Source organism: Triticum aestivum, chromosome 7B (assembly GCF_018294505.1).
Source record: "Triticum aestivum cultivar Chinese Spring chromosome 7B, IWGSC CS RefSeq v2.1, whole genome shotgun sequence".
NCBI lineage: Eukaryota > Viridiplantae > Streptophyta > Magnoliopsida > Poales > Poaceae > Triticum > Triticum aestivum.
In genome coordinates this window covers 219,070,039-219,081,235 of record NC_057813.1, presented here as the reverse complement: position 1 = coordinate 219,081,235, position 11,197 = coordinate 219,070,039, and the positions used below count along the sequence as shown (strand labels likewise).

Genomic DNA, 11,197 nt, shown 5'->3' with positions numbered 1-11,197 from the left:
GTCGAGTTGATGTGGTCTCGCACGCCGTGGGCTGCTTCTCCATCACAGCCAGGATCACCATCACCGCCATTGCTGCCACATTCTGGTTGACGACAGTTTACGGCCCGGTCAACGACGGTAGAAAAGACGAGTTCCTGGCAGAACTTGCACGGGCGGCTCCCCCCTCCGACACCCCGTGGCTAATCAACAGGGACTTCAACTTGATCTACGAAGCGCGTGACAAAAACAACACCAACATAAACCGCAGGATCATGGGAAAATTTCGAGCGGCGATCGACGAGGCAGGCCTCAAGGAGATTAAGTGTAAGAACATAAGGTTCACGTGGAGCAACGAGCGCGCCTCTCCAACCCTAGTGAGCATTGACAAATTCTTCTGCAACATGCCATGGGCCTCCATGTTCCCCGACTATTTGCTCCACGCCGCTTCGACCTCATGCTCGGACCATTGCCCGCTGCTGCTGTCGGAGGCGGCGGCCCCTCGCCGCGCGGCCCGCTTCCGTTTCGAGTCCTTTTGGCCAAGGTTCCCTCGTTTCCACACCACGGTGCAGAGGGCGTGGGATCGTCCGGTCGCCTCCAGCTGCGCCTTCAAGCGAATCAGCATCAAGCTGGCTCGAGTGGCACGAGACCTGAAGATCTGGGCGAAAGGCTTCTTCAGTGCGACGAAGCTTCAGATGCACATCGCAAACGAGATCGTGCTACGCCTCGACATAGCTCAGGAGAGTAGGCTACTGTCAACAGATGAACTCCAGCTGCGGAAGAAACTTAAGATGCGTGTGCTAGGACTTGCCGCCATCGAGAGGGCGCGCAAAAGACAGGCCTCGCGCGTGTCTTGGCTACGGGCGGGAGACGCCAAGATGGCGTTCTTTCAGGCGAAGATCAACTCGCGGCGCCAAAAAAACTTCATCCAGGCCATTCATACAATGGACTCCATCGCCACCTCCCATGGCGACAAAAAGTGGATCATCCACGAGCACTTCCGCTCATCGCTGGGTGCTAAACGCCCTCGTAGCCGCACCATCAACTGGGAGGCCATTCAACTTCCATCCCTGCTGGCAGCTGGCCTCGACAATCCATTCACCGAAGACGAGGTTTGGGCGGCGATCTGCAAATCACCGCAAGAGAAGGCCCCGGGGCCCGACGGGTTCAACGGCACCTTCTTCCACTCATGTTGGCCCATCATCAAGGAGGACATCATGGCCGTTTTCCACCAGTTCTACAACCTAGCCGGCGGCGACATGTCGACAATCAACAACGCCACAATCATCCTCTTGCCGAAAAAGGATGGTGCAACGGAGATGACCCACTTCAGACCCATTAGTTTGATCCATTCTGTAGCCAAGCTCATCTCCAAGGTTCTGTCGATCAGACTCGCGTCAGTCATTGGCCTCATCATCTCACCGGCGCAAACGGCCTTCATGAAGTCCAAGTGCATACACGACAGCTTCCTATTCGTGCAGAACTCCGTCCGTGCCCTTCATCGCCGCAAAGTGCCAGGCCTGCTGGTTAAACTAGACATAGCAAAAGCTTTCGACACAGTCTCCTGGGAATACCTACTTGAGCTGCTCCAGCAACTAGGGTTTAGTGCGCGCTGGCGAGACTGGGTGGCTAGGCTGCTCGCATCGGCCTCCTCGACGGTCTCCCTCAACGGCGCCGCCGGCCCAAACATTCTCCATCACCGTGGCCTGCGCCAGGGAGACCCGCTCTCCCCGTTCCTCTTCATTCTGGCCATCGACCCACTGCACCACCTCATCGCGGCGGCGGTGGATCAACAACTGCTTCATCGGTTGCCTGGGAGGGACCTGGCGCTTCGTGTTAGTCTCTACGCGGATGACGCAGTGATCTTCATAAACCCTAGACGTGAAGAGATAGACTCCTTGATGCACATCCTCAACGATTTCGGCAATGCAACGGGACTATGTATCTACCCCGCCAAATCAACGGTGTCGCTGATCCGTTGCGAGAACATCGACATCGACGACGTGCTCCAGGGCTTTGCCGGCTCCATTGCCCCATCCCCAATCAAATATCTAGGGTTGCCGGTCTCCACGGGACGCCTGCGTCTGGTGCACCTGCAGTTCATCATAGACAGGATTAAGGCTCGACTCGCGGGCTGGAAGGGCAAGCTTCTGCCGATGGCCGGCCGCCGCGTCCTCGTGCGATGCGTGTTGAGTGCTATGCCAACCTTCGCCCTAACCGTTCTACGTGTACCGCAGAAGATCATCAGAGAAATCGACAAGTGCAGGCGCCGCTTCCTTTGGCGCCACGACGACGAGATCACTGGCGCAAGCTGCAAAGTAAACTGGCCGGCGGTCTGTGCACCGACGGAGCAAGGTGGTCTGGGCATCCCGGATCTTCAACGGTTCAGCAGGGCTCTACGGCTGCGCTGGCTCTGGGCTGCCTGGCACCACCCGGAGCGACCGTGGGTGGGCACCGAGCTGCCTTGCGACGGCGCGGACAAGGCGCTCTTCGCGGCATCGACCAGGGTGGCGATCGGCGATGGAGCCAAGGCATCCTTCTGGCTCTCCCCATGGCTGGGCCAGGGCTGCCTCTCGCAGCAGTTTCCAACGCTGTTTAGTTTCTCAAGGCGCAAGAATAGATCGGTGCGGGAGGCCCTCCAGGAGGACACTTGGATCCGCGATCTTGCACACGGCAACAACAGCCACCTGCTGCCAGACGTCCTCGCCCTCCATCGCCTGCTCCAGGGGACGGTCGAGCAGCTGCAGCATGGCGTTCCGGATGTTCTGAGATGGAGTAGAGCGGCCTCTGGCAAGTACACGGCCCAGTCGGCCTACCTCACGCAGTTCCAGGGAAGAAGGGCAATTGTTTTTGACAGGATGATTTGGAAGGCCTGGGCACCGGGCAAAATCAAAATCTTTGCCTGGCTGCTGCTACAAGACCGGCTCTGGTGCAATGACAGACTTCAACGGCGAGGGTGGCCAAATGCTTACTTCTGCCAGCTCTGCGTCCGCAACCTGGAATCCTCGTGCCACCTCTTCTGGGGCTGCCAGGAATCCGGACGGGTGTGGACCAAGTTGGGATCGTGGCAAGGCTGCTCTGCACTGACCCCCGCCGAGAGCTGGAAGCAGGACAGCTCCACAACGGTTACGCAGGGCATAATCGAGCAAACGCCACAACAATGGCGAAAGGGCGTGCGAATGATATGCTGGCTGGCTTGCTGGGAGATCTAGCAAGAGAGAAACAAAGCACCTTCAGGCAGCAACCACCATGTGTGCCGGCGATCATCAAGCGCATAAGAGATAGCATCGAGCTGTGGAGAATCACAGGCGCAACATGCCTAGAGAGCCCCTTCGGGGACCCCCCTTGAGAGAATATTAGCTTAATTGTCTCCAGGGTTTTGGCTGTGCACGACACTTTCAAAACCCTCAAACTCTGATCCTAGGATCCTCCCCACCTTTATGGTTTCCCGCTGCTTTCTGTTATGATCAATGAAATGCCAACAATTGCCGGATCTTAAAAAAAAAGATTGTGTGAAGGCTTCTCGCTCCCATTAATTGCCTTGGAAAATACTCCCTCCGTTCTAAAATAGATGACCCAACTTTATACTCCCTCCATTTTTGTATACAAGGCCATAAACTCATATTACAGGTATCAAGGTAAAAATCGATGCTATGTTTAAGTCAATGTTGCAAGCTAGCTTGTCATCTTGCTTGTCGTGTTAATTAATGTGGGTTTTCTCTCCCACGCACAACAAACCAACCCTCGTACTCCTCATTGGTTGACTAATGTTAGGAATGCAAGCTAACCTTCTCACTCCCACATGCACACAAGGGATATTAATGTCCTCGGGTGCTAGTACGAGGAAAATGTCATCAATTTTGCCTCGATTAATGTTAGTGGCCTTGTATTGTTGTAAATTATAATTTTGATAGTGACCTTGTATACAAAAATGGAGGGAGTACTAAAGTTAGTATAAAGTAGGGTCATCTATTTTGAAACGGAGGCACAGATATGCATACGCACACTAATACAATGCACATAGCCGCCATTGTCCTTAGCCTTCTCCGCACCGTGTGTTGATCCAGTCGGTGTCATGCTTAGCAAATACTATCTCCGTCCTGATTTATTCATCCTCTTCGTATTTTATGCCAAATTTTGATCTTAAATTTAACTAAAAAGATATTAATGCATGTCATCGAAAATAATAGTGTTGAAAAATATTTTTAAATATAATCTAACAATATATTTGGTGACATGCATCAATACCTTTTTAGTTAAATCTATGATCAAAGTTTAGCACAAAATACGAAAAGGATCAATAAACCAGACGAAGGTAATAGCTACACGTGTGTGGGTGTGACGTGAGCGGCTGCGCTATAGAAAAATGTAGAGTCGTGCTCAATATATTACTCTATCTTCTAATCTACTAATCTATAAGTAGTACGTACAAAGTGCTTAGTACAAATGATTCGAGGGGCGATTACGCAAAAAGCCGAGAGGAACGACCAGCGAACAAAGCAACCAAACCATCCATCCCTGTCTCGTAGTTATAATCCCGCCTGCCGGCCTGAGCTGATCAACACGCTCAGACTCAGCTAGCTAACATACAGGCAGGCCATCAGGAGGAGCCAGGGGGAAGAAACAACCAGCGCATATATCCCCCTCGCTCCCTCCCTCCCGCCGGCAGCTGACCTGAGCTGAGCCACCGTTCGACCAACTCGCCTCTACAAGACAGAGCATCCCCACCGCCCGGATCTCTTCTTCATCATCTCCCTCTCCGCTCTTTGAATCGCTCACCACCGCCATGGCTGTAAGTTCCTTTCCTCTCCATAGCTCATCCGAGCCTTAATTCGATACCTTATTTTGGTCTGCAAGAACATACGTTTCCTGCAAACGGTGCCTTGGTTTTACCTTGATTCCCGCAAAAGATACCAGGTGTACTAGTTTCTCGTGGTATGGTTCGAATAGGGATACCGGGACCTGAATTTTCTGAAGGAAAAACAGCAAAATCGCTATGATATGACTGTTGCCTTGGCTGCTTATAGTTCTAGAGAAATTTAGCTGGTACTATCATTCATGTGCTTAAATCAGGCTAAAAGTTTTTTTAAGAAACGATCATCCAGAGCCAACATGTTCTTTTTCTCCTGCACCATTTGAATTGCACAAGGTATAATCCAAGTTCTGTAGGAAATTCTTGTGTGGATGAATCGCAGAGCTAGTTTGCGGCGACAAAAGTCTTTCTTGGCCGTTGAGGCGTATCTTTCTATGGCACTTAAGATCTGTCATCTCAATCTATACATATATTCTCCCTTTTTTGCGGGTGAATCTATACATATATTCTGGTGGAAAGGCTAATCATCCCATAAATTATGGAGATGCCGGCAGGTTAACTCTTAATTGCATCAAGATATCAATACAGTATTAACTCTCACCTATTACATGAAGATTTAATTGTACTAGTGCGTAATCAATCATTCAATTGGCGAATCTTGCCCTATTTTCTGATTCGGTTTGGAATTGGAAGGTGTCGGCGAGGTAGACCTACTACCTGGCTATCTACCTTGCGATATGTCACGTTTAGTCTAGCCTGATCTAGAAGTGCAGATTTGTCAAACCTGATCTAGAAGTGCATTAACCCGCCCTGAAATTTGCCCTCAACCCGTCCAAGTGGCGAGGTCACGGCCTGTGATTATCTTCTTGATAACATATCTAACTGGTCCATGTACACTTTCCATTGATTAGTCTATGACAGTGTGTAAAATGTGCCTGCAAGCCGTGGCGCGGGGTCTACTCTCTCTTGCGCCCTTTTTCCTCGGTCGTACGGTCGTACCAATCGACCACCACTTGTGCTACTTGGCCATATCAAGTTGACATGCATGTCTCCGCACATGTTAATAATCTTCTGACCATGTCTTGATGATCATCACTAAGCACGAAGCTTCCTTGGGTCCAAGTTGGAGCGCTTGTGTCAGGGAATGATGATGTCCCCTAGGCTGTTCCTTTTCTTTTATTTATTTTTCTCTAACCCTGGGATTGGGTCCCAAGTTCTCTAGCGTGTCCATTCTGTGTTTTGAATGTACTCCCTCCGTCCCAAAATTCTTGTCTTAGATTTGTCTAGATACGGATGTATTTAATACTAAAATATGACTTGATACATCCATATTTAGACAAATCTAAGACAAGAATTTTGGGACGGATGAAGTATAAAATAGTCCGTAAAAAGTACTCCCTCCGTTCCGAATTATTTGTCTTAGATTTGTCTAGATACGGATGTATCTAGCACTAAAATGAGTCTAGATACATCCGTATCTAGACAAATTCAAGAAAAGTAATTTGGAACGGAGGGAGTACTACAAAAATCATGGTTATCGCTGTGATTTCCTCTTAATCTCGAGGTGCCTTGAAATAAAAACGAGTTAGTAGTAGGGTAAGCAGCATGTGGTTGACTCTTCTTCTGTTCCATGCATGCAGAAGCAGCAGAAGAACGCGCACGTCCCGAAGTTCGGCAACTGGGACAACGACGGCAACGTCCCCTACACGCTCTACTTCGACAACGCGCGCAAGGGCAAGGGCGGCAAGCCCATCAACCCCAACGACCCCGTAGAGAACCCCGAGGCCTTCTCCTCCTCCGTCGTCGCGCCGTCGCCGAACCGCTCCTTCGACCAGGGCAGGCCGGCTCTCCCTCCTGCCTCCCCGCCTCCCGCTCACCACCACGAGCGCCGGCCCAGCGACGCGCCGGCGGCCGCCCCGCCGCTGTCCCCGTACCACCGCAACGCCGGTGGCGAGCCGCCAAGAAGAGGCCCTGGCGGCGGACGGGCAGGCGGAGGCGGGTACAGCGTGGAGCAGTCGCCGGCGCCGTCCCCGCTGCACCCGTACGGTCAGTCGAGGGCCGAGTACTCCGATGGCAGCGGCTACGGCCTCGTGGCCAACTCCGTCGACCGGTCCCGTGCCAGGGGCGCCTCCCGCGGCAACGAAACGGTAGGCCTCTCTGCTTCTGCTCCGGTCAGTGCACCACGTAGGTGATGTCTTGTATCTCACCTTGGCTGTTGTTGCGATCGATGGCAGCCGACGAGGGGTTCCGCGGTGCCCAAGTTCGGCGACTGGGACTCCAACCCGGCGTCGGCGGACGGCTACACGCACATCTTCAACAAGGTGAGGGAGGAGAAGAGCACCCAGGCCAAGGCACCGGGGTTCGGCAAGGACAACGTCGCCTATGGCAACGGCGCCAGGCAGCACGACGACGGCTACGTCTCCTCGGTGAGTTTCACAACACAACTTCATGCTCACGTCTCCATTGGTTTGTCCATGTCGATCCTCGCTTTCTTATTCGGTGATCGATCTCACTGGCTCGCCATGAATTTGAGTTCTCAATTAGTCTCTGTTGGTTTCGCCTGCAGAGTCGCTGGTGCTTTGGGTGGTGCAAGTAGGAGTGGTTCGACAGATGATGGAGAAAAGTAAGCAAGGATCTTTGGGAATGTAAATTGTGTGAAATTAAGAAGGTTTTTGCCATTGATTCAACTTCCAACTTCTGTAATCCCACTTTTTGGGACATTATTTGGCATTGGGCACTGAGCAGAGTTCATATTCTTTTGATTGTGAAATATACTCCTACTATTTCTTTCTGATGTGGAATGTAGAGTTCAGCCATGGTTGTTGTAATGATAGAATTCTGTTGCGGGGCTTGTAGTGCAATACTGGGTACTGAGTACCTTTAATTCAATTTCGGATTGCAGATAGTTTCTATTTTTTCTTCTTCAAGGGTGACAGTGAATGTCGAACCCACAGAAAGTTCTGCTAATAGATAGTGATTCAAACAAGCTATCATTGTCATCAAGAGTTTCAGTTTTCCGTACCGAATATCGCAAGTTGTATGAAGAGAGAGATCAATAATACTTCCTCTGTCCCAAAATAAGTATCGCAAATTTAGTACTAAATCGACAGTACTTATTTTGAGACGGGGGAGTATGAAATAGGCTAGGGCATGTGAACTTTACTTACAACTTTATGCCTGCACATAGGATATTTTCTTGATTTCAACATAGTCACGTTGACACTGTTATTATGTGTTCTCACCGTGTAGATGTGGTGGACTCGTACCCAAATAACGTCACTAAAGGAAATATGCCCTAGAGGCAATAATAAAGTTGTTATTTATATTTCCTCATATCATAATAAATGTTTATTATTAATGCTAGAATTGTATTAACCGGAAACTTAATACATGTGTGAATACATAGACAAAACATAGTGTCCCGAGTATGCCTCTACCTTTTTTTTGACTAGCTCGTTAATCAAAGATGGTTATGTTTCCTAATCATAGACATGTGTTGTCATTTGATGAACGAGATCACATCATTAGGGGAATGATGTGATGGACAAGACACATCCTGTAGCTTAGCATTATGATCGTTACAGTTTCATTGCTACTGTTTTCTTCATGACTTATACATGTTCCTCAGACTATGAGATTATGCAACTCTCGAATACCAGAGGAACACCTTGTGTGCTATCAAACGTCACAACGTAACTGGGTGATTATAAAGATGCTCTACAGGTGTCTCCGAAGGTGTTTGTTGGGTTGGCATAGATCGAGATTAGGATTTGTCACTCCGTGTTTCGGAGAGGTATCTCTGGCCCTCTCGGTAATGCTCATCACTATAAGCCTTGCAAGCAATATGACTAATGAGTTAGTTGCGGGATAAAGCATTACGTAACGAGAGCAAGTAACATACCGATGACAAAGGGAACAACCTATGTTGTTACACTAGTAGAAAAATGCTAATTTGTCCCGGTTCTAGAGGGCCTTTAGTCCCGGTTCTAGAACCGGGACTAAAGGGTCGGTACTAAAGGCCCCCCCTTTAGTCCCGGTTCTTATACGAACCGGGAGTAAAGGCCCTCCATGTGGCCACTGTCTGGAGCTCCACCAACCGGGACTAAAGGAAATTTTACGAAATTTTATTTTTTGAATTTGTTTCTTCTGATTTTCAAATTTCTGAATTATTTTACAATTTAATCTCTAATCACCACTCATCACTGCTCAATTTAACCTCTAATCTCTAATCACCCCTCATCATTCCAAATCATCTAACTTCCCGACCGGTCATCCATTCTCTCACTACTCCAACCTGACCACGCTTAACTTTCGGGTTCTATTCCCCCTCGTTCTAACTGCACTTGTTGTTTTTCTAACAATAGTAAGATGTCAATCCTATTAACCCTCATGAGTTTAGCTTGAGCATGAAGTCACACATTCACTGTTTGAGTTTGAAACTATTATTTAAAAAACAATAATTATTTAGTAACACTAATATTTCTTGAATAAGTAGTTTGACCATAGTTTGACCACAATTTGACCAGATTTGACCAAAATCCAAAATACTGAAATAATTATTTAGTACCACTAATACTTCTTGAATAAGTAGTTTGACCATAGTTTGACCAGATTTAACCAAAATTTTTTTAAAAAAATGAGCATAACTTTTTTTCCTTTTAGAATTCAAGGATTCAAAAAATTTGCAAACAGGCCTACGGTGGTCAAAATCGGATGCGGATTTTCGTGCTAATTTTTTTGATATATTATGCGTTTTTTATCGACATCGTATGCAAAAGATATGGCCGTTTTACTTTTTCATAGCACTTTTTTGCAAAACATATCCAAATTTAAGTTTTTAAATTTTTCTAACTAATAGATGTAGTAACATAACTACATCTCGAAGGATTTTAATTTTTGAAGTTTTTATCATTTTCTTTTTCTTTTTACAAAACTAAAAAGGCGATCCACAGGTGTGTGTGTGTGTGTGTGTGTGTGTGTGTGTGTGTGTGTGTGTAGAGTTTGAAAATGGGACCTTTAGTCCCGGTTTGAGACACGAACCGGGAATAAGGGCATCGCACCCTTTAGTTCCGATTTGTGTCTCAAACCGGGACTAAAGGTCTAATTTTTAGTCCCATTTGAGACACGAACCAGGACTAAAGAGTCCCGGTTTGAGATACGAACCGATACTGAAGGGCATCACACCCTTTAGTCCCGGTTCGCGTCTCAAACCAGGACTAAAGGGCTCATTTGAACCAGGACTAATGCCTTTAGCCGCACGAACCGGGACTAATGTGTATATTGAGCTGTGACCAAAGCCCTGTTTTCTACTACTATTATGCGGTTTGACCGATAAAGATCTTCGTAGAATATGTAGGAGCCAATATGAGCATCCAGGTTCCGCTATTGGTTTTTGACCGGAGATGTGTCTCGGTCATGTATACATAGTTCTCGAACCCGTAGGGTCCGCACGCTTAACGTTCGATGACGATTTGTATTATGAGTTATGTGATTTGATGACCGAAGTTTGTTCGGAGTCCCGGATGAGATCACAGACATGATGAGGAGTCTCGAAATGGTCGAGAGGTAAAGATTCATACATTGGAAGGCTATATTCAGGCATCAGAAAGGTTCCGAGTGATTCGGGTATTTTTCGGAGTACTGGGGAGTTACGGGAATTCACCGGGAGAAGTAATGGGTCTTATTGGGCCATACGGGAAAGGAGGAGGCAGGCCAGAGGGGAGGTGGCGCCCCCCATGGGTCCGAATTGGACTAGGGGAAGGGGGCGGCACCCCTCTTGCCCTTTCCTACTCCCTCTCTCTTTCCCTCTTTCCTTCTCTCCTACTCCGAAAAGGAAAGGGATTCCTACTAGGACTTGGAAGTCCAAGTAGGACTCCATACTCTTGGCGCACCCCTAGGGGGCCGGCCTCTGTCCCTCCCTCCTTTATATATGTGGGCAGGGGGCACCCCAAAGACACACAAGTTTCTCTTAACCATGTGCGGTGCCCCCCTCCACAGTTACACACCTCGATCATACCATCGTAGTGCTTAGGCGAAGCCCTACGCCGGTAGCATCATCATAACCATCGCCACACCGTCGTGCTGATGGAACTCACCCTCATCTCAACTGGATCAAGAGCACGAGGGACGTCATCAAGCTGAACGTGTGCTGAACGCAGAGGTGTCGTAAGTTTGGTACTTGATCGGTTGGATCGCGAAGAAGTTCGACTACATCAACCGCGTTATTGAAACGCCTCTGCTTTCGGTCTACTAGGGTACGTGGACACACTCTCCCCTCTCATTGCTATGCATCTGCTAGATAGATCTCACATGATCGTAGGAATTTTTTTGAAACTACCGCGTTCCCCAACAGTGGTAACAGGGCCAGGTCTATGCATAGATGTTTTATGCACGAGTAGAACACAAAGA

General features: G+C 48.5%; 1 protein-coding gene across 1 annotated transcript; it reads left to right on the top strand.

The window, feature by feature from the left end:
• Positions 1-4,509: 4,509 nt before the first annotated feature.
• Positions 4,510-7,706, top strand: LOC123162786 (RPM1-interacting protein 4). Its single transcript, XM_044580550.1, has 4 exons — positions 4,510-4,768; positions 6,430-6,936; positions 7,024-7,215; positions 7,356-7,706. Exons 1-4 carry the CDS (start codon positions 4,763-4,765, stop codon positions 7,383-7,385), a joined length of 735 nt encoding a protein of 244 aa, XP_044436485.1. The 5' UTR covers positions 4,510-4,762; the 3' UTR covers positions 7,386-7,706.
• Positions 7,707-11,197: the final 3,491 nt, after the last annotated feature.

Bases quoted from the DNA above. Each gene is read 5' to 3' on its own strand.
- LOC123162786 (XM_044580550.1), top strand. The intron at 6,937-7,023 runs GTAGGCCTCTCT...GATCGATGGCAG, and splicing joins CCTCCCGCGGCAACGAAACG to CCGACGAGGGGTTCCGCGGT. The intron at 7,216-7,355 runs GTGAGTTTCACA...TTTCGCCTGCAG, and splicing joins ACGACGGCTACGTCTCCTCG to AGTCGCTGGTGCTTTGGGTG.